Source organism: Salvelinus alpinus, chromosome 7, assembly GCF_045679555.1.
Source record: "Salvelinus alpinus chromosome 7, SLU_Salpinus.1, whole genome shotgun sequence".
In the NCBI taxonomy this organism is placed as follows: Eukaryota; Metazoa; Chordata; class Actinopteri; order Salmoniformes; family Salmonidae; genus Salvelinus; species Salvelinus alpinus.
This window is the reverse complement of record NC_092092.1, coordinates 17,964,253-17,987,837: the sequence shown is the minus strand read 5'-3', so window position 1 is coordinate 17,987,837 and position 23,585 is coordinate 17,964,253. Positions and strand designations below refer to the sequence as shown.

At 44.8% G+C, this 23,585-nt stretch overlaps 1 protein-coding gene across 1 annotated transcript in view; it reads left to right on the top strand.

Annotated features, from left to right (window-relative positions):
- Positions 1-23,585, top strand: part of wdr27 (WD repeat domain 27) — a 274,954-nt gene that overhangs the window by 138,767 nt on the left and 112,602 nt on the right. Inside the window, exons 20-21 of the mRNA XM_071409311.1 lie at positions 21,027-21,124; positions 22,389-22,510. Coding sequence (XP_071265412.1) covers positions 21,027-21,124; positions 22,389-22,510 — 220 coding nt within the window. The remainder of the gene's footprint in view (positions 1-21,026; positions 21,125-22,388; positions 22,511-23,585) is intronic.

The following is a 23,585-nucleotide window of genomic DNA, read 5'->3' as shown; positions in this document are numbered from 1 at the left end:
TATTATAATTTCCTCCAGACTGAGTCTCTCGCTCTACAGAGCATGCTGCCTGTATTATAATTTCCTCCAGACTGAGTCGCTCTCTGCAGAGCATGCTGCCTGTATTATAATTTCCTCCAGACTGAGTCTCTCGCTCTACAGAGCATGCTGCCTGTATTATAATTTCCTCCAGACTGAGTCTCTCTCTCTACAGAGCATGCTGCCTGTATTATAATTTCCTCCAGACTGAGTCTCTCTCTCTACAGAGCATGCTGCCTGTATTATAATTTCCTCCAGACTGAGTCTCTCTCTCTACAGAGCATGCTGCCTGTATTATAATTTCCTCCAGACTGAGTGTCTCGCTCTACAGAGCATGCTGCATGTATTATAATTTCCTCCAGACTGAGTCTCTCGCTCTACAGAGCATGCTGCCTGTATTATAATTTCCTCCAGACTGAGTCTCTCTCTCTACAGAGCATGCTGCCTGTATTATAATTTCCTCCAGACTGAGTCGCTCTCTGCAGAGCATGCTGCCTGTATTATAATTTCCTCCAGACTGAGTCGCTCTCTACAGAGCATGCTGCCTGTATTATAATTTCCTCCAGACTGAGTCTCTCGCTCTACAGAGCATGCTGCCTGTATTATAATTTCCTCCAGACTGAGTCGCTCTCTACAGAGCATGCTGCCTGTATTATAATTTCCTCCAGACTGAGTCTCTCGCTCTACAGAGCATGCTGCCTGTATTATAATTTCCTCCAGACTGAGTCTCGCTCTCTACAGAGCATGCTGCCTGTATTATAATTTCCTCCAGACTGAGTCGCTCTCTACAGAGCATGCTGCCTGTATTATAATTTCCTCCAGACTGAGTCTCTCTCTCTACAGAGCATGCTGCCTGTATTATAATTTCCTCCAGACTGAGTCGCTCTCTACAGAGCATGCTGCCTGTATTATAATTTCCTCCAGACTGAGTCTCTCGCTCTACAGAGCATGCTGCCTGTATTATAATTTCCTCCAGACTGAGTCGCTCTCTGCAGAGCATGCTGCCTGTATTATAATTTCCTCCAGACTGAGTCGCTCTCTACAGAGCATGCTGCCTGTATTATAATTTCCTCCAGACTGAGTCTCTCGCTCTACAGAGCATGCTGCCTGTATTATAATTTCCTCCAGACTGAGTCGCTCTCTACAGAGCATGCTGCCTGTATTATAATTTCCTCCAGACTGAGTCTCTCGCTCTACAGAGCATGCTGCCTGTATTATAATTTCCTCCAGACTGAGTCTCTCGCTCTACAGAGCATGCTGCCTGTATTATAATTTCCTCCAGACTGAGTCTCGCTCTCTACAGAGCATGCTGCCTGTATTATAATTTCCTCCAGACTGAGTCGCTCTCTACAGAGCATGCTGCCTGTATTATAATTTCCTCCAGACTGAGTCTCTCTCTCTACAGAGCATGCTGCCTGTATTATAATTTCCTCCAGACTGAGTCTCGCTCTCTACAGAGCATGCTGCCTGTATTATAATTTCCTCCAGACTGAGTCTCTCTCTCTACAGAGCATGCTGCCTGTATTATAATTTCCTCCAGACTGAGTCTCGCTCTCTACAGAGCATGCTGCCTGTATTATAATTTCCTCCAGACTGAGTCTCGCTCTCTACAGAACATGCTGCCTGTATTATAATTTCCTCCAGACTGAGTCTCTCTCTACAGAGCATGCTGCCTGTATTATAATTTCCTCCAGACTGAGTCTCTCGCTCTACAGAGCATGCTGCCTGTATTATAATTTCCTCCAGACTGAGTCGCTCTCTGCAGAGCATGCTGCCTGTATTATAATTTCCTCCAGACTGAGTCTCTCGCTCTACAGAGCATGCTGCCTGTATTATAATTTCCTCCAGACTGAGTCTCTCTCTCTACAGAGCATGCTGCCTGTATTATAATTTCCTCCAGACTGAGTCTCTCTCTCTACAGAGCATGCTGCCTGTATTATAATTTCCTCCAGACTGAGTCTCTCTCTCTACAGAGCATGCTGCCTGTATTATAATTTCCTCCAGACTGAGTGTCTCGCTCTACAGAGCATGCTGCCTGTATTATAATTTCCTCCAGACTGAGTCTCTCGCTCTACAGAGCATGCTGCCTGTATTATAATTTCCTCCAGACTGAGTCTCTCTCTCTACAGAGCATGCTGCCTGTATTATAATTTCCTCCAGACTGAGTCGCTCTCTACAGAGCATGCTGCCTGTATTATAATTTCCTCCAGACTGAGTCTCTCTCTCTACAGAGCATGCTGCCTGTATTATAATTTCCTCCAGACTGAGTCTCTCTCTCTACAGAGCATGCTGCCTGTATTATAATTTCCTCCAGACTGAGTCTCTCGCTCTACAGAGCATGCTGCCTGTATTATAATTTCCTCCAGACTGAGTCTCTCTCTACAGAGCATGCTACCTGTATTATAATTTCCTCCAGACTGAGTCTCTCTCTACAGAGCATGCTGCCTGTATTATAATTTCCTCCAGACTGAGTCTCTCTCTCTACAGAGCATGCTGCCTGTATTATAATTTCCTCCAGACTGAGTCTCGCTCTCTACAGAGCATGCTGCCTGTATTATAATTTCCTCCAGACTGAGTCTCTCTCTCTACAGAGCATGCTGCCTGTATTATAATTTCCTCCAGACTGAGTCTCTCTCTCTACAGAGCATGCTGCCTGTATTATAATTTCCTCCAGACTGAGTCTCTCTCTCTACAGAGCATGCTGCCTGTATTATAATTTCCTCCAGACTGAGTCTCTCTCTCTACAGAGCATGCTGCCTGTATTATAATTTCCTCCAGACTGAGTCTCTCTCTACAGAGCATGCTGCCTGTATTATAATTTCCTCCAGACTGAGTCTCGCTCTCTACAGAGCATGCTGCCTGTATTATAATTTCCTCCAGACTGAGTCTCTCTCTCTACAGAGCATGCTGCCTGTATTATAATTTCCTCCAGACTGAGTCTCTCGCTCTACAGAGCATGCTGCCTGTATTATAATTTCCTCCAGACTGAGTCGCTCTCTACAGAGCATGCTGCCTGTATTATAATTTCCTCCAGACTGAGTCTCTCGCTCTACAGAGCATGCTGCCTGTATTATAATTTCCTCCAGACTGAGTCTCTCGCTCTACAGAGCATGCTGCCTGTATTATAATTTCCTCCAGACTGAGTCTCGCTCTCTACAGAGCATGCTGCCTGTATTATAATTTCCTCCAGACTGAGTCGCTCTCTACAGAGCATGCTGCCTGTATTATAATTTCCTCCAGACTGAGTCTCTCTCTCTACAGAGCATGCTGCCTGTATTATAATTTCCTCCAGACTGAGTCTCGCTCTCTACAGAGCATGCTGCCTGTATTATAATTTCCTCCAGACTGAGTCTCTCTCTCTACAGAGCATGCTGCCTGTATTATAATTTCCTCCAGACTGAGTCTCGCTCTCTACAGAGCATGCTGCCTGTATTATAATTTCCTCCAGACTGAGTCTCGCTCTCTACAGAACATGCTGCCTGTATTATAATTTCCTCCAGACTGAGTCTCTCTCTACAGAGCATGCTGCCTGTATTATAATTTCCTCCAGACTGAGTCTCTCGCTCTACAGAGCATGCTGCCTGTATTATAATTTCCTCCAGACTGAGTCGCTCTCTGCAGAGCATGCTGCCTGTATTATAATTTCCTCCAGACTGAGTCTCTCGCTCTACAGAGCATGCTGCCTGTATTATAATTTCCTCCAGACTGAGTCTCTCTCTCTACAGAGCATGCTGCCTGTATTATAATTTCCTCCAGACTGAGTCTCTCGCTCTACAGAGCATGCTGCCTGTATTATAATTTCCTCCAGACTGAGTCTCGCTCTCTACAGAGCATGCTGTCTGTATTATAATTTCCTCCAGACTGAGTCTCTCTCTCTACAGAGCATGCTGCCTGTATTATAATTTCCTCCAGACTGAGTCTCTCTCTCTACAGAGCATGCTGCCTGTATTATAATTTCCTCCAGACTGAGTCTCTCTCTCTACAGAGCATGCTGCCTGTATTATAATTTCCTCCAGACTGAGTGTCTCGCTCTACAGAGCATGCTGCCTGTATTATAATTTCCTCCAGACTGAGTCTCTCGCTCTACAGAGCATGCTGCCTGTATTATAATTTCCTCCAGACTGAGTCTCTCTCTCTACAGAGCATGCTGCCTGTATTATAATTTCCTCCAGACTGAGTCGCTCTCTACAGAGCATGCTGCCTGTATTATAATTTCCTCCAGACTGAGTCTCTCTCTCTACAGAGCATGCTGCCTGTATTATAATTTCCTCCAGACTGAGTCTCTCTCTCTACAGAGCATGCTGCCTGTATTATAATTTCCTCCAGACTGAGTCTCTCGCTCTACAGAGCATGCTGCCTGTATTATAATTTCCTCCAGACTGAGTCTCTCTCTACAGAGCATGCTACCTGTATTATAATTTCCTCCAGACTGAGTCTCTCTCTACAGAGCATGCTGCCTGTATTATAATTTCCTCCAGACTGAGTCTCTCTCTCTACAGAGCATGCTGCCTGTATTATAATTTCCTCCAGACTGAGTCTCGCTCTCTACAGAGCATGCTGCCTGTATTATAATTTCCTCCAGACTGAGTCTCTCTCTCTACAGAGCATGCTGCCTGTATTATAATTTCCTCCAGACTGAGTCTCTCTCTCTACAGAGCATGCTGCCTGTATTATAATTTCCTCCAGACTGAGTCTCTCTCTCTACAGAGCATGCTGCCTGTATTATAATTTCCTCCAGACTGAGTCTCTCGCTCTACAGAGCATGCTGCCTGTATTATAATTTCCTCCAGACTGAGTCTCGCTCTCTACAGAGCATGCTGCCTGTATTATAATTTCCTCCAGACTGAGTCTCTCTCTACAGAGCATGCTGCCTGTATTATAATTTCCTCCAGACTGAGTCTCTCTCTCTACAGAGCATGCTGCCTGTATTATAATTTCCTCCAGACTGAGTCGCTCTCTACAGAGCATGCTGCCTGTATTATAATTTCCTCCAGACTGAGTCTCTCTCTACAGAGCATGCTGCCTGTATTATAATTTCCTCCAGACTGAGTCTCGCTCTCTACAGAGCATGCTGCCTGTATTATAATTTCCTCCAGACTGAGTCTCTCTCTCTACAGAGCATGCTGCCTGTATTATAATTTCCTCCAGACTGAGTCTCTCTCTCTACAGAGCATGCTGCCTGTATTATAATTTCCTCCAGACTGAGTCTCTCTCTCTACAGAGCATGCTGCCTGTATTATAATTTCCTCCAGACTGAGTCTCTCTCTCTACAGAGCATGCTGCCTGTATTATAATTTCCTCCAGACTGAGTCTCTCGCTCTACAGAGCATGCTGCCTGTATTATAATTTCCTCCAGACTGAGTCTCGCTCTCTACAGAGCATGCTGCCTGTATTATAATTTCCTCCAGACTGAGTCTCTCTCTACAGAGCATGCTGCCTGTATTATAATTTCCTCCAGACTGAGTCTCTCTCTACAGAGCATGCTGCCTGTATTATAATTTCCTCCAGACTGAGTCTCTCTCTCTACAGAGCATGCTGCCTGTATTATAATTTCCTCCAGACTGAGTCGCTCTCTACAGAGCATGCTGCCTGTATTATAATTTCCTCCAGACTGAGTCTCTCGCTCTACAGAGCATGCTGCCTGTATTATAATTTCCTCCAGACTGAGTCGCTCTCTGCAGAGCATGCTGCCTGTATTATAATTTCCTCCAGACTGAGTCGCTCTCTACAGAGCATGCTGCCTGTATTATAATTTCCTCCAGACTGAGTCTCTCGCTCTACAGAGCATGCTGCCTGTATTATAATTTCCTCCAGACTGAGTCGCTCTCTACAGAGCATGCTGCCTGTATTATAATTTCCTCCAGACTGAGTCTCTCGCTCTACAGAGCATGCTGCCTGTATTATAATTTCCTCCAGACTGAGTCTCGCTCTCTACAGAGCATGCTGCCTGTATTATAATTTCCTCCAGACTGAGTCGCTCTCTACAGAGCATGCTGCCTGTATTATAATTTCCTCCAGACTGAGTCTCTCTCTCTACAGAGCATGCTGCCTGTATTATAATTTCCTCCAGACTGAGTCTCGCTCTCTACAGAGCATGCTGCCTGTATTATAATTTCCTCCAGACTGAGTCTCTCTCTCTACAGAGCATGCTGCCTGTATTATAATTTCCTCCAGACTGAGTCTCTCTCTCTACAGAGCATGCTGCCTGTATTATAATTTCCTCCAGACTGAGTCTCGCTCTCTACAGAGCATGCTGCCTGTATTATAATTTCCTCCAGACTGAGTCTCGCTCTCTACAGAACATGCTGCCTGTATTATAATTTCCTCCAGACTGAGTCTCTCTCTACAGAGCATGCTGCCTGTATTATAATTTCCTCCAGACTGAGTCTCTCGCTCTACAGAGCATGCTGCCTGTATTATAATTTCCTCCAGACTGAGTCGCTCTCTGCAGAGCATGCTGCCTGTATTATAATTTCCTCCAGACTGAGTCTCTCGCTCTACAGAGCATGCTGCCTGTATTATAATTTCCTCCAGACTGAGTCTCTCTCTCTACAGAGCATGCTGCCTGTATTATAATTTCCTCCAGACTGAGTCTCTCGCTCTACAGAGCATGCTGCCTGTATTATAATTTCCTCCAGACTGAGTCTCGCTCTCTACAGAGCATGCTGCCTGTATTATAATTTCCTCCAGACTGAGTCTCTCTCTCTACAGAGCATGCTGCCTGTATTATAATTTCCTCCAGACTGAGTCTCTCTCTCTACAGAGCATGCTGCCTGTATTATAATTTCCTCCAGACTGAGTCTCTCTCTCTACAGAGCATGCTGCCTGTATTATAATTTCCTCCAGACTGAGTGTCTCGCTCTACAGAGCATGCTGCCTGTATTATAATTTCCTCCAGACTGAGTCTCTCGCTCTACAGAGCATGCTGCCTGTATTATAATTTCCTCCAGACTGAGTCTCTCTCTCTACAGAGCATGCTGCCTGTATTATAATTTCCTCCAGACTGAGTCGCTCTCTACAGAGCATGCTGCCTGTATTATAATTTCCTCCAGACTGAGTCTCTCTCTCTACAGAGCATGCTGCCTGTATTATAATTTCCTCCAGACTGAGTCTCTCTCTCTACAGAGCATGCTGCCTGTATTATAATTTCCTCCAGACTGAGTCTCTCTCTCTACAGAGCATGCTGCCTGTATTATAATTTCCTCCAGACTGAGTCTCTCTCTCTACAGAGCATGCTGCCTGTATTATAATTTCCTCCAGACTGAGTCTCTCGCTCTACAGAGCATGCTGCCTGTATTATAATTTCCTCCAGACTGAGTCTCGCTCTCTACAGAGCATGCTGCCTGTATTATAATTTCCTCCAGACTGAGTCTCTCTCTACAGAGCATGCTGCCTGTATTATAATTTCCTCCAGACTGAGTCTCTCTCTCTACAGAGCATGCTGCCTGTATTATAATTTCCTCCAGACTGAGTCGCTCTCTACAGAGCATGCTGCCTGTATTATAATTTCCTCCAGACTGAAACTCTCTCGCTCTACAGAGCATGCTGCCTGTATTATAATTTCCTCCAGACTGAGTCGCTCTCTGCAGAGCATGCTGCCTGTATTATAATTTCCTCCAGACTGAGTCGCTCTCTACAGAGCATGCTGCCTGTATTATAATTTCCTCCAGACTGAGTCTCTCGCTCTACAGAGCATGCTGCCTGTATTATAATTTCCTCCAGACTGAGTCTCTCTCTCTACAGAGCATGCTGCCTGTATTATAATTTCCTCCAGACTGAGTCTCGCTCTCTACAGAGCATGCTGCCTGTATTATAATTTCCTCCAGACTGAGTCTCTCTCTCTACAGAGCATGCTGCCTGTATTATAATTTCCTCCAGACTGAGTCTCTCTCTCTACAGAGCATGCTGCCTGTATTATAATTTCCTCCAGACTGAGTCTCTCTCTCTACAGAGCATGCTGCCTGTATTATAATTTCCTCCAGACTGAGTCTCTCTCTACAGAGCATGCTGCCTGTATTATAATTTCCTCCAGACTGAGTCTCTCGCTCTACAGAGCATGCTGCCTGTATTATAATTTCCTCCAGACTGAGTCTCGCTCTCTACAGAGCATGCTGCCTGTATTATAATTTCCTCCAGACTGAGTCTCTCTCTACAGAGCATGCTGCCTGTATTATAATTTCCTCCAGACTGAGTCTCTCTCTACAGAGCATGCTGCCTGTATTATAATTTCCTCCAGACTGAGTCTCTCTCTCTACAGAGCATGCTGCCTGTATTATAATTTCCTCCAGACTGAGTCGCTCTCTACAGAGCATGCTGCCTGTATTATAATTTCCTCCAGACTGAGTCTCTCGCTCTACAGAGCATGCTGCCTGTATTATAATTTCCTCCAGACTGAGTCGCTCTCTGCAGAGCATGCTGCCTGTATTATAATTTCCTCCAGACTGAGTCGCTCTCTACAGAGCATGCTGCCTGTATTATAATTTCCTCCAGACTGAGTCTCTCTCTCTACAGAGCATGCTGCCTGTATTATAATTTCCTCCAGACTGAGTCGCTCTCTACAGAGCATGCTGCCTGTATTATAATTTCCTCCAGACTGAGTCTCTCGCTCTACAGAGCATGCTGCCTGTATTATAATTTCCTCCAGACTGAGTCGCTCTCTGCAGAGCATGCTGCCTGTATTATAATTTCCTCCAGACTGAGTCTCTCGCTCTACAGAGCATGCTGCCTGTATTATAATTTCCTCCAGACTGAGTCGCTCTCTACAGAGCATGCTGCCTGTATTATAATTTCCTCCAGACTGAGTCTCTCGCTCTACAGAGCATGCTGCCTGTATTATAATTTCCTCCAGACTGAGTCTCGCTCTCTACAGAGCATGCTGCCTGTATTATAATTTCCTCCAGACTGAGTCGCTCTCTACAGAGCATGCTGCCTGTATTATAATTTCCTCCAGACTGAGTCTCTCTCTCTACAGAGCATGCTGCCTGTATTATAATTTCCTCCAGACTGAGTCTCGCTCTCTACAGAGCATGCTGCCTGTATTATAATTTCCTCCAGACTGAGTCTCTCTCTCTACAGAGCATGCTGCCTGTATTATAATTTCCTCCAGACTGAGTCTCTCTCTCTACAGAGCATGCTGCCTGTATTATAATTTCCTCCAGACTGAGTCTCGCTCTCTACAGAGCATGCTGCCTGTATTATAATTTCCTCCAGACTGAGTCTCGCTCTCTACAGAACATGCTGCCTGTATTATAATTTCCTCCAGACTGAGTCTCTCTCTACAGAGCATGCTGCCTGTATTATAATTTCCTCCAGACTGAGTCTCTCTCTCTACAGAGCATGCTGCCTGTATTATAATTTCCTCCAGACTGAGTCTCTCTCTCTACAGAGCATGCTGCCTGTATTATAATTTCCTCCAGACTGAGTCTCTCTCTCTACAGAGCATGCTGCCTGTATTATAATTTCCTCCAGACTGAGTCGCTCTCTACAGAGCATGCTGCCTGTATTATAATATCCTCCAGACTGAAACTCTCTCGCTCTACAGAGCATGCTGCCTGTATTATAATTTCCTCCAGACTGAGTCTCTCTCTCTACAGAGCATGCTGCCTGTATTATAATTTCCTCCAGACTGAGTCTCTCTCTCTACAGAGCATGCTGCCTGTATTATAATTTCCTCCAGACTGAGTCTCGCTCTCTACAGAGCATGCTGCCTGTATTATAATTTCCTCCAGACTGAGTCTCTCTCTCTACAGAGCATGCTGCCTGTATTATAATTTCCTCCAGACTGAGTCTCTCTCTCTACAGAGCATGCTGCCTGTATTATAATTTCCTCCAGACTGAGTCTCTCTCTCTACAGAGCATGCTGCCTGTATTATAATTTCCTCCAGACTGAGTCTCTCTCTACAGAGCATGCTGCCTGTATTATAATTTCCTCCAGACTGAGTCTCTCGCTCTACAGAGCATGCTGCCTGTATTATAATTTCCTCCAGACTGAGTCTCGCTCTCTACAGAGCATGCTGCCTGTATTATAATTTCCTCCAGACTGAGTCTCTCTCTACAGAGCATGCTGCCTGTATTATAATTTCCTCCAGACTGAGTCTCTCTCTACAGAGCATGCTGCCTGTATTATAATTTCCTCCAGACTGAGTCTCTCTCTCTACAGAGCATGCTGCCTGTATTATAATTTCCTCCAGACTGAGTCGCTCTCTACAGAGCATGCTGCCTGTATTATAATTTCCTCCAGACTGAGTCTCTCGCTCTACAGAGCATGCTGCCTGTATTATAATTTCCTCCAGACTGAGTCGCTCTCTGCAGAGCATGCTGCCTGTATTATAATTTCCTCCAGACTGAGTCGCTCTCTACAGAGCATGCTGCCTGTATTATAATTTCCTCCAGACTGAGTCTCTCTCTCTACAGAGCATGCTGCCTGTATTATAATTTCCTCCAGACTGAGTCGCTCTCTACAGAGCATGCTGCCTGTATTATAATTTCCTCCAGACTGAGTCTCTCGCTCTACAGAGCATGCTGCCTGTATTATAATTTCCTCCAGACTGAGTCGCTCTCTGCAGAGCATGCTGCCTGTATTATAATTTCCTCCAGACTGAGTCTCTCGCTCTACAGAGCATGCTGCCTGTATTATAATTTCCTCCAGACTGAGTCGCTCTCTACAGAGCATGCTGCCTGTATTATAATTTCCTCCAGACTGAGTCTCTCGCTCTACAGAGCATGCTGCCTGTATTATAATTTCCTCCAGACTGAGTCTCGCTCTCTACAGAGCATGCTGCCTGTATTATAATTTCCTCCAGACTGAGTCGCTCTCTACAGAGCATGCTGCCTGTATTATAATTTCCTCCAGACTGAGTCTCTCTCTCTACAGAGCATGCTGCCTGTATTATAATTTCCTCCAGACTGAGTCTCGCTCTCTACAGAGCATGCTGCCTGTATTATAATTTCCTCCAGACTGAGTCTCTCTCTCTACAGAGCATGCTGCCTGTATTATAATTTCCTCCAGACTGAGTCTCTCTCTCTACAGAGCATGCTGCCTGTATTATAATTTCCTCCAGACTGAGTCTCGCTCTCTACAGAGCATGCTGCCTGTATTATAATTTCCTCCAGACTGAGTCTCGCTCTCTACAGAACATGCTGCCTGTATTATAATTTCCTCCAGACTGAGTCTCTCTCTACAGAGCATGCTGCCTGTATTATAATTTCCTCCAGACTGAGTCTCTCTCTCTACAGAGCATGCTGCCTGTATTATAATTTCCTCCAGACTGAGTCTCTCTCTCTACAGAGCATGCTGCCTGTATTATAATTTCCTCCAGACTGAGTCTCTCTCTCTACAGAGCATGCTGCCTGTATTATAATTTCCTCCAGACTGAGTCGCTCTCTACAGAGCATGCTGCCTGTATTATAATATCCTCCAGACTGAAACTCTCTCGCTCTACAGAGCATGCTGCCTGTATTATAATTTCCTCCAGACTGAGTCGCTCTCTGCAGAGCATGCTGCCTGTATTATAATTTCCTCCAGACTGAGTCGCTCTCTACAGAGCATGCTGCCTGTATTATAATTTCCTCCAGACTGAGTCTCTCGCTCTACAGAGCATGCTGCCTGTATTATAATTTCCTCCAGACTGAGTCTCTCGCTCTACAGAGCATGCTGCCTGTATTATAATTTCCTCCAGACTGAGTCTCTCTCTCTACAGAGCATGCTGCCTGTATTATAATTTCCTCCAGACTGAGTCTCGCTCTCTACAGAGCATGCTGCCTGTATTATAATTTCCTCCAGACTGAGTCTCTCTCTCTACAGAGCATGCTGCCTGTATTATAATTTCCTCCAGACTGAGTCTCTCTCTCTACAGAGCATGCTGCCTGTATTATAATTTCCTCCAGACTGAGTCTCTCTCTCTACAGAGCATGCTGCCTGTATTATAATTTCCTCCAGACTGAGTCTCTCTCTACAGAGCATGCTGCCTGTATTATAATTTCCTCCAGACTGAGTCTCTCGCTCTACAGAGCATGCTGCCTGTATTATAATTTCCTCCAGACTGAGTCTCGCTCTCTACAGAGCATGCTGCCTGTATTATAATTTCCTCCAGACTGAGTCTCTCTCTACAGAGCATGCTGCCTGTATTATAATTTCCTCCAGACTGAGTCTCTCTCTACAGAGCATGCTGCCTGTATTATAATTTCCTCCAGACTGAGTCTCTCTCTCTACAGAGCATGCTGCCTGTATTATAATTTCCTCCAGACTGAGTCTCTCTCTACAGAGCATGCTGCCTGTATTATAATTTCCTCCAGACTGAGTCTCTCTCTACAGAGCATGCTGCCTGTATTATAATTTCCTCCAGACTGAGTCTCTCTCTCTACAGAGCATGCTGCCTGTATTATAATTTCCTCCAGACTGAGTCGCTCTCTACAGAGCATGCTGCCTGTATTATAATTTCCTCCAGACTGAGTCTCTCGCTCTACAGAGCATGCTGCCTGTATTATAATTTCCTCCAGACTGAGTCGCTCTCTGCAGAGCATGCTGCCTGTATTATAATTTCCTCCAGACTGAGTCGCTCTCTACAGAGCATGCTGCCTGTATTATAATTTCCTCCAGACTGAGTCTCTCTCTCTACAGAGCATGCTGCCTGTATTATAATTTCCTCCAGACTGAGTCGCTCTCTACAGAGCATGCTGCCTGTATTATAATTTCCTCCAGACTGAGTCTCTCGCTCTACAGAGCATGCTGCCTGTATTATAATTTCCTCCAGACTGAGTCGCTCTCTGCAGAGCATGCTGCCTGTATTATAATTTCCTCCAGACTGAGTCGCTCTCTACAGAGCATGCTGCCTGTATTATAATTTCCTCCAGACTGAGTCTCTCGCTCTACAGAGCATGCTGCCTGTATTATAATTTCCTCCAGACTGAGTCGCTCTCTACAGAGCATGCTGCCTGTATTATAATTTCCTCCAGACTGAGTCTCTCGCTCTACAGAGCATGCTGCCTGTATTATAATTTCCTCCAGACTGAGTCTCGCTCTCTACAGAGCATGCTGCCTGTATTATAATTTCCTCCAGACTGAGTCGCTCTCTACAGAGCATGCTGCCTGTATTATAATTTCCTCCAGACTGAGTCTCTCTCTCTACAGAGCATGCTGCCTGTATTATAATTTCCTCCAGACTGAGTCTCGCTCTCTACAGAGCATGCTGCCTGTATTATAATTTCCTCCAGACTGAGTCTCTCTCTCTACAGAGCATGCTGCCTGTATTATAATTTCCTCCAGACTGAGTCTCTCTCTCTACAGAGCATGCTGCCTGTATTATAATTTCCTCCAGACTGAGTCTCGCTCTCTACAGAGCATGCTGCCTGTATTATAATTTCCTCCAGACTGAGTCTCGCTCTCTACAGAACATGCTGCCTGTATTATAATTTCCTCCAGACTGAGTCTCTCTCTACAGAGCATGCTGCCTGTATTATAATTTCCTCCAGACTGAGTCTCTCGCTCTACAGAGCATGCTGCCTGTATTATAATTTCCTCCAGACTGAGTCGCTCTCTGCAGAGCATGCTGCCTGTATTATAATTTCCTCCAGACTGAGTCTCTCGCTCTACAGAGCATGCTGCCTGTATTATAATTTCCTCCAGACTGAGTCTCTCTCTCTACAGAGCATGCTGCCTGTATTATAATTTCCTCCAGACTGAGTCTCTCGCTCTACAGAATATGCTGCCTGTATTATAATTTCCTCCAGACTGAGTCTCGCTCTCTACAGAGCATGCTGCCTGTATTATAATTTCCTCCAGACTGAGTCTCTCTCTCTACAGAGCATGCTGCCTGTATTATAATTTCCTCCAGACTGAGTCTCTCTCTCTACAGAGCATGCTGCCTGTATTATAATTTCCTCCAGACTGAGTCTCTCTCTCTACAGAGCATGCTGCCTGTATTATAATTTCCTCCAGACTGAGTGTCTCGCTCTACAGAGCATGCTGCCTGTATTATAATTTCCTCCAGACTGAGTCTCTCGCTCTACAGAGCATGCTGCCTGTATTATAATTTCCTCCAGACTGAGTCTCTCTCTCTACAGAGCATGCTGCCTGTATTATAATTTCCTCCAGACTGAGTCGCTCTCTACAGAGCATGCTGCCTGTATTATAATTTCCTCCAGACTGAGTCTCTCTCTCTACAGAGCATGCTGCCTGTATTATAATTTCCTCCAGACTGAGTCTCTCTCTCTACAGAGCATGCTGCCTGTATTATAATTTCCTCCAGACTGAGTCTCTCGCTCTACAGAGCATGCTGCCTGTATTATAATTTCCTCCAGACTGAGTCTCTCTCTACAGAGCATGCTACCTGTATTATAATTTCCTCCAGACTGAGTCTCTCTCTACAGAGCATGCTGCCTGTATTATAATTTCCTCCAGACTGAGTCTCTCTCTCTACAGAGCATGCTGCCTGTATTATAATTTCCTCCAGACTGAGTCTCGCTCTCTACAGAGCATGCTGCCTGTATTATAATTTCCTCCAGACTGAGTCTCTCGCTCTACAGAGCATGCTGCCTGTATTATAATTTCCTCCAGACTGAGTCTCTCTCTCTACAGAGCATGCTGCCTGTATTATAATTTCCTCCAGACTGAGTCTCGCTCTACAGAGCATGCTGCCTGTATTATAATTTCCTCCAGACTGAGTCTCGCTCTCTACAGAGCATGCTGCCTGTATTATAATTTCCTCCAGACTGAGTCTCTCTCTCTACAGAGCATGCTGCCTGTATTATAATTTCCTCCAGACTGAGTCTCTCTCTCTACAGAGCATGCTGCCTGTATTATAATTTCCTCCAGACTGAGTCTCTCTCTCTACAGAGCATGCTGCCTGTATTATAATTTCCTCCAGACTGAGTGTCTCGCTCTACAGAGCATGCTGCCTGTATTATAATTTCCTCCAGACTGAGTCTCTCGCTCTACAGAGCATGCTGCCTGTATTATAATTTCCTCCAGACTGAGTCTCTCTCTCTACAGAGCATGCTGCCTGTATTATAATTTCCTCCAGACTGAGTCGCTCTCTACAGAGCATGCTGCCTGTATTATAATTTCCTCCAGACTGAGTCTCTCTCTCTACAGAGCATGCTGCCTGTATTATAATTTCCTCCAGACTGAGTCTCTCTCTCTACAGAGCATGCTGCCTGTATTATAATTTCCTCCAGACTGAGTCTCTCGCTCTACAGAGCATGCTGCCTGTATTATAATTTCCTCCAGACTGAGTCTCTCTCTACAGAGCATGCTACCTGTATTATAATTTCCTCCAGACTGAGTCTCTCTCTACAGAGCATGCTGCCTGTATTATAATTTCCTCCAGACTGAGTCTCTCTCTCTACAGAGCATGCTGCCTGTATTATAATTTCCTCCAGACTGAGTCTCGCTCTCTACAGAGCATGCTGCCTGTATTATAATTTCCTCCAGACTGAGTCTCTCTCTCTACAGAGCATGCTGCCTGTATTATAATTTCCTCCAGACTGAGTCTCTCTCTCTACAGAGCATGCTGCCTGTATTATAATTTCCTCCAGACTGAGTCTCTCTCTCTACAGAGCATGCTGCCTGTATTATAATTTCCTCCAGACTGAGTCTCTCTCTACAGAGCATGCTGCCTGTATTATAATTTCCTCCAGACTGAGTCTCTCGCTCTACAGAGCATGCTGCCTGTATTATAATTTCCTCCAGACTGAGTCTCGCTCTCTACAGAGCATGCTGCCTGTATTATAATTTCCTCCAGACTGAGTCTCTCTCTACAGAGCATGCTGCCTGTATTATAATTTCCTCCAGACTGAGTCTCTCTCTCTACAGAGCATGCTGCCTGTATTATCATTTCCTCCAGACTGAGTCGCTCTCTACAGAGCATGCTGCCTGTATTATAATTTCCTCCAGACTGAGTCTCTCTCTCTACAGAGCATGCTGCCTGTATTATAATTTCCTCCAGACTGAGTCTCGCTCTCTACAGAGCATGCTGCCTGTATTATAATTTCCTCCAGACTGAGTCTCGCTCTCTACAGAGCATGCTGCCTGTAGTATAATTTCCTCCAGACTGAGTCTCTCTCTCTACAGAGCATGCTGCCTGTATTATAATTTCCTCCAGACTGAGTCTCTCGCTCTACAGAGCATGCTGCCTGTATTATAATTTCCTCCAGACTGAGTCTCGCTCTCTACAGAGCATGCTGCCTGTATTATAATTTCCTCCAGACTGAGTCGCTCTCTACAGAGCATGCTGCCTGTATTATAATTTCCTCCAGACTGAGTCTCTCTCTCTACAGAGCATGCTGCCTGTATTGTAATTTCCTCCAGACTGAGTCGCTCTCTACAGAGCATGCTGCCTGTATTATAATTTCCTCCAGACTGAGTCTCTCGCTCTACAGAGCATGCTGCCTGTATTATAATTTCCTCCAGACTGAGTCTCTCGCTCTACAGAGCATGCTGCCTGTATTATAATTTCCTCCAGACTGAGTCGCTCTCTACAGAGCATGCTGCCTGTATTATAATTTCCTCCAGACTGAGTCTCTCGCTCTACAGAGCATGCTGCCTGTATTATAATTTCCTCCAGACTGAGTCGCTCTCTACAGAGCATGCTGCCTTTATTATAATTTCCTCCAGACTGAGTCTCTCGCTCTACAGAGCATGCTGCCTGTATTATAATTTCCTCCAGACTGAGTCTCTCGCTCTACAGAGCATGCTGCCTGTATTATAATTTCCTCCAGACTGAGTCTCGCTCTCTACAGAGCATGCTGCCTGTATTATAATTTCCTCCAGACTGAGTCTCTCTCTCTACAGAGCATGCTGCCTGTATTATAATTTCCTCCAGACTGAGTCTCGCTCTCTACAGAGCATGCTGCCTGTATTATAATTTCCTCCAGACTGAGTCTCTCTCTCTACAGAGCATGCTGCCTGTATTATAATTTCCTCCAGACTGAGTCTCTCTCTCTACAGAGCATGCTGCCTGTATTATAATTTCCTCCAGACTGAGTCTCTCTCTCTACAGAGCATGCTGCCTGTATTATAATTTTCTCCAGACTGAGTCTCTCTCTCTACAGAGCATGCTGCCTGTATTATAATTTCCTCCAGACTGAGTCTCTCGCTCTACAGAGCATGCTGCCTGTATTATAATTTCCTCCAGACTGAGTCTCGCTCTCTACAGAGCATGCTGCCTGTATTATAATTTCCTCCAGACTGAGTCTCTCTCTCTACAGAGCATGCTGCCTGTATTATAATTTCCTCCAGACTGAGTCTCTCTCTCTACAGAGCATGCTGCCTGTATTATAATTTCCTCCAGACTGAGTCTCGCTCTCTACAGAGCATGCTGCCTGTATTATAATTTCCTCCAGACTGAGTCTCGCTCTCTACAGAACATGCTGCCTGTATTATAATTTCCTCCAGACTGAGTCTCTCTCTACAGAGCATGCTGCCTGTATTATAATTTCCTCCAGACTGAGTCTCTCGCTCTACAGAGCATGCTGCCTGTATTATAATTTCCTCCAGACTGAGTCGCTCTCTGCAGAGCATGCTGCCTGTATTATAATTTCCTCCAGACTGAGTCTCTCGCTCTACAGAGCATGCTGCCTGTATTATAATTTCCTCCAGACTGAGTCTCTCTCTCTACAGAGCATGCTGCCTGTATTATAATTTCCTCCAGACTGAGTCGCTCTCTACAGAGCATGCTGCCTGTATTATAATTTCCTCCAGACTGAGTCTCTCGCTCTACAGAGCATGCTGCCTGTATTATAATTTCCTCCAGACTGAGTCGCTCTCTGCAGAGCATGCTGCCTGTATTATAATTTCCTCCAGACTGAGTCGCTCTCTACAGAGCATGCTGCCTGTATTATAATTTCCTCCAGACTGAGTCTCTCGCTCTACAGAGCATGCTGCCTGTATTATAATTTCCTCCAGACTGAGTCGCTCTCTACAGAGCATGCTGCCTGTATTATAATTTCCTCCAGACTGAGTCTCTCTCTCTACAGAGCATGCTGCCTGTATTATAATTTCCTCCAGACTGAGTCTCTCTCTCTACAGAGCATGCTGCCTGTATTATAATTTCCTCCAGACTGAGTCTCTCTCTCTACAGAGCATGCTGCCTGTATTATAATTTCCTCCAGACTGAGTGTCTCGCTCTACAGAGCATGCTGCCTGTATTATAATTTCCTCCAGACTGAGTCTCTCGCTCTACAGAGCATGCTGCCTGTATTATAATTTCCTCCAGACTGAGTCTCTCTCTCTACAGAGCATGCTGCCTGTATTATAATTTCCTCCAGACTGAGTCGCTCTCTACAGAGTATGCTGCCTGTATTATAATTTCCTCCAGACTGAGTCTCTCTCTCTACAGAGCATGCTGCCTGTATTATAATTTCCTCCAGACTGAGTCTCTCTCTCTACAGAGCATGCTGCCTGTATTATAATTTCCTCCAGACTGAGTCTCTCGCTCTACAGAGCATGCTGCCTGTATTATAATTTCCTCCAGACTGAGTCTCTCTCTCTACAGAGCATGCTGCCTGTATTATAATTTCCTCCAGACTGAGTCTCTCGCTCTACAGAGCATGCTGCCTGTATTATAATTTCCTCCAGACTGAGTCTCTCTCTCTACAGAGCATGCTGCCTGTATTATAATTTCCTCCAGACTGAGTCTCGCTCTCTGCAGAGCATGCTGCCTGTATTATAATTTCCTCCAGACTGAGTCTCTCGCTCTACAGAGCATGCTGCCTGTATTATAATTTCCTCCAGACTGAGTCTCGCTCTCTACAGAGCATGCTGCCTGTATTATAATTTCCTCCAGACTGAGTCTCGCTCTCTGCAGAGCATGCTGCCTGTATTATAATTTCCTCCAGACTGAGTCTCTCGCTCTACAGAGCATGCTGCCTGTATTATAATTTCCTCCAGACTGAGTCTCGCTCTCTACAGAGCATGCTGCCTGTATTATAATTTCGTCCAGACTGAGTCTCTCGCTCTACAGAGCATGCTGCCTGTATTATAATTTCCTCCAGACTGAGTCTCTCTCTCTACAGAGCATGCTGCCTGTATTATAATTTCCTCCAGACTGAGTCTCTCGCTCTACAGAGCATGCTGCCTGTATTATAATTTCCTCCAGACTGAGTCGCTCTCTACAGAGCATGCTGCCTGTATTATAATTTCCTCCAGACTGAGTCTCTCTCTCTACAGAGCATGCTGCCTGTATTATAATTTCCTCCAGACTGAGTCTCTCGCTCTACAGAGCATGCTGCCTGTATTATAATTTCCTCCAGACTGAGTCTCTCTCTACAGAGCATGCTGCCTACATGATCATTTATTCCAGACTGAGTCTCTCTCTACAGAGCATGCTGCCTACATGATCATTTATTCCAGACTGAGTCTCTCTCTACAGAGCATGCTGCCTACATGATCATTTATTCCAGACTGAGTCTCTCTACAGAGCATGCTGCCTACATGATCATTTATTCTAGACTGAGCCTCTCTCTACAGAGCATGCTGCCTACATGATCATTTATTCTAGACTGAGTCTCTCTCTACAGAGCATGCTGCCTGTATTATAATTTCCTCCAGACTGAGTCTCTCTCTCTACAGAGCATGCTGCCTGTATTATAATTTCCTCCAGACTGAGTCTCTCTCTACAGAGCATGCTGCCTGTATTATAATTTCCTCCAGACTGAGTCTCTCTCTCTACAGAGCATGCTGCCTGTATTATAATTTCCTCCAGACTGAGTCTCTCGCTCTACAGAGCATGCTGCCTGTATTATAATTTCCTCCAGACTGAGTCTCTCGCTCTACAGAGCATGCTGCCTGTATTATAATTTCCTCCAGACTGAGTCTCTCGCTCTACAGAGCATGCTGCCTGTATTATAATTTCCTCCAGACTGAGTCTCTCTCTACAGAGCATGCTGCCTACATGATCATTTATTCCAGACTGAGTCTCTCTCTACAGAGCATGCTGCCTACATGATCATTTATTCCAGACTGAGTCTCTCTCTACAGAGCATGCTGCCTACATGATCATTTATTCCAGACTGAGTCTCTCTACAGAGCATGCTGCCTACATGATCATTTATTCCAGACTGAGTCTCTCTCTACAGAGCATGCTGCCTACATGATCATTTATTCCAGACTGAGTCTCTCTACAGAGCATGCTGCCTACATGATCATTTATTCTAGACTGAGCCTCTCTCTACAGAGCATGCTGCCTACATGATCATTTATTCTAGACTGAGTCTCTCTCTACAGAGCATGCTGCCTACATGATCATTTATTCCAGACTGAGTGTCTCTCTACAGAGCATGCTGCCTACATGATCATTTATTCCAGACTGAGTCTCTCTACAGAGCATGCTGCCTACATGATCATTTATTCCAGACTGAGTGTCTCTCTACAGAGCATGCTGCCTACATGATCATTTATTCCAGACTGAGTGTCTCTCTACAGAGCATGCTGCCTACATGATCATTTATTCCAGACTGAATCTCTCTACAGAGCATGCTGCCTACATGATAATTTATTCCAGACTGAGTGTCTCTCTACAGAGCATGCTGCCTACATGATCATTTATTCCAGACTGAGTCTCTCTACAGAGCATGCTGCCTACATGATCATTTATTCCAGACTGAGTCTCTCTACAGAGCATGCTGCCTAAATGATCATTTATTCCAGACTGAGTCTCTGTACAGAGCATGCTGCCTACATTATCATTTATTCCAGACTGAGTCTCTGTACAGAGCATGCTGCCTGCAGTAGTATATAATGGCTAGCAGTCGTCAGTTCAACACCAGTTATTGGGGGTGTAGGGCAGTATTTTTAGGCCAGGGCCCGTTTTCATTCAAAGTCTCAGAGTAGGAGTGCTGAGTCAGGATCATTTTTGTTTTTTAGATCACAATGCCCAATGATTTTGAGACACTTTCTGAGTATGGGCCCGCATCTGACTTGAATTACTAAGTACCCAGACCGGAAGCTTACAGTATATATCTAGTTTCCACGATTTAACTCCAAGCACAAATCTATCTTTATTCTTGTTCAGGTACCAGCAGAGGAGTGCCATCAAACTGACAAGATGTTTAGAGACAAAGTCAGGAACAGACATCACTGCTGTGTCAGTCATCAATGACTTCTACTCCTGTATCCTTCATCACTCAATCCAGTGATCACTGTAACTGAGAAATATAGGATCAGTATCCACTCTCTCCTCATGTCTTAGATCATCGTTACCAAAAGCATTCATCTACCCTCATAGCTACTTACCATAGTAGTTTATTCTTAATATTAGTGACACTATTTGATAGTATTTATCTACAGTTAACACAATTCTACAAAGCCTTTGGTTATGGATCACAATCTGTAGAGAGTCTTTATCACTAGTGCTGATCAACAATAACCCATATCATTCACTGACTGACAGCAAGGAATCTCTTCAGAGAGCAGTCTCCATTTCTAAGCAAACTCACAAATAACACAGTAACACACAGAGAGTGGAAAATCTTACAGAATCATCGGATGTCTACTTTCCTTTCTACTTTGTCCGTTGCCAAGCACAACGCAGCTTAATACCTCAGTAAAAACGACACTCAGTCCTCCAAACATTGCTATAAATGGACTTTAGGGTTCAGAGGATTTATTAGAAAATAAATGTATTGTAAAACTCTTTAACAAGGAGACATTCGGGATGGAGACATTCCTGAAACGTTCAAGTAATTGTCAGTGTCCCAAATGGCACCCTATTCTCTTTACAGTGCCCTATTCCCTCTGGGTCCTGATCAAAAGTAGTGCACAAAATATGGAATATGTTGCTATTTGGGATGCAGACATTGTGTTGATTTAGTGCCAAGATCAACTGTGGCAGACCGGAGGCTACACGTGAGGTTTGAAGCCCTTCATGAGCAGAATAGGTTAGAGCAGCAGGACCTGGTGCTGTGGTGGATATGACACGGTTGTGTTACCAGAATGGTTTCGTAAAACATATTGAAATGAATGGTTTATTCTCGCTGAGTGGTATAACTTACTGGAGTTTCACTTGAAGGGGCAATCGGCAGTTGCTACATACATTTTTAAAAACTTATAAATTGATGATATGTACCCATTGAGTCTTGAAAAATATAACTTAGAAATGCCTCATATGCTTATTTCAACTGTTGTACCCCATAGCTTCAAAACATGGTTAAAACTGTAATTTTGATGTCATGGATGGTATCCATAGCTCTTTGAGAGTGGTTACATTGTTCCAGCCCCATACCTCAGCTTTTTACTGAAACGGGCAGGAAGGATGCTTTGTTATTGTTTCTACTCCTGATTGCCCCTTTAAGAATGATCAATGTGAGTTTCAGAGTGAAACTTAACTGCCCATTGAGTACTGTAATGGACTTTCCTTAGCAGCTGTATGTGTCAGACATAGTGCTGGTGAGTGGTGCTGACCGCTCCATCCAGGTGTTGGACATGAACACAGGGACAGTGGCCTCACAGCTCCCTGATGCCCACAGCAGAGCTGTCCATCACATCACACAGAACAAGGTAAGAAGAGAACCCTGAGCACACAACAGTCACAACACATTCAAAACCACTACATAGGCTAGCATAAACATTTACCAGGAGGAGGCTTAATCTGGGTTCAAGAAAGCAGCCCTATATGTTGTAAAATGTGTTTGAATTATGACCGTTCTAGGATGTACATGGAACAGTTCAGATGACATTGTCGGATGTTGAAGTGATTGAGGTGATGTCACTAGGGTTTTTCGTTCAGGAAAGGTCAGAGAGGGATGGAGTTAGTGATTAAAATACCACATAATGGTTGAGTCTATAAAAGCTGAAAGCTCATGGTCTGAGGTCACTTCCTTCCCTCAGTGGGGCTGTGATGGCACACTCCTCCATCTCTGGAAAGCACACTGGGTTCCTCGAAAGATGCAGCTATATAGGTCAATAAAATCACTCTGAAAATCCATTAAAGCAAACCCTTTCCTAGTAATATGCCACCATGTTTTACTGTAGATCGGAATTTGGTGCGTTTGGCTAGCAAATTTATTGCAAGTGTGTATCCTAAAAGTAGTGCATCACTAAAAGCAAGTTTACCGGAGGACAGATTGGAGTGGAAAAGTGCACAGTCGTCTTGTCTTGGTACGTCCGCAACACCCATACTGCAGTCAGACGATGTAGTCCTTGGCAGACCAGACATAGGTATTATATTATTTAAGGAGCAGTATTAGTTTACCTTAAAGCTCATAGGGATCTGGTCAAACTGTGTAGGAATAGGGTGCCTTTTGGGACTCAGCCTTTAACTCTTTCACAGTCCTCCCACGACACAGAACTTTTCTGGAGGACATAATGAAAGTGAGCTAGCTTGCCTTGGGCGGGCATGCAGTGGTACATCAGCAACACCCATCTTCCATCATACTGGACTGTCAGAGGATGTATTCCTTGGCATACCAGACATGGGTGTTGTATTATATAAGATGATAGGGTCTTAGCCTACGTTGTGTAAGAAACAAATCTCTTTCTGGGGATGAAAGTGTCAGGCTGTGGTGTGAATGAAGAAGACCGTGATGGGACAGTGGATATATCCTAAATGGCACCCTATAGGCCCTTGTTAAAA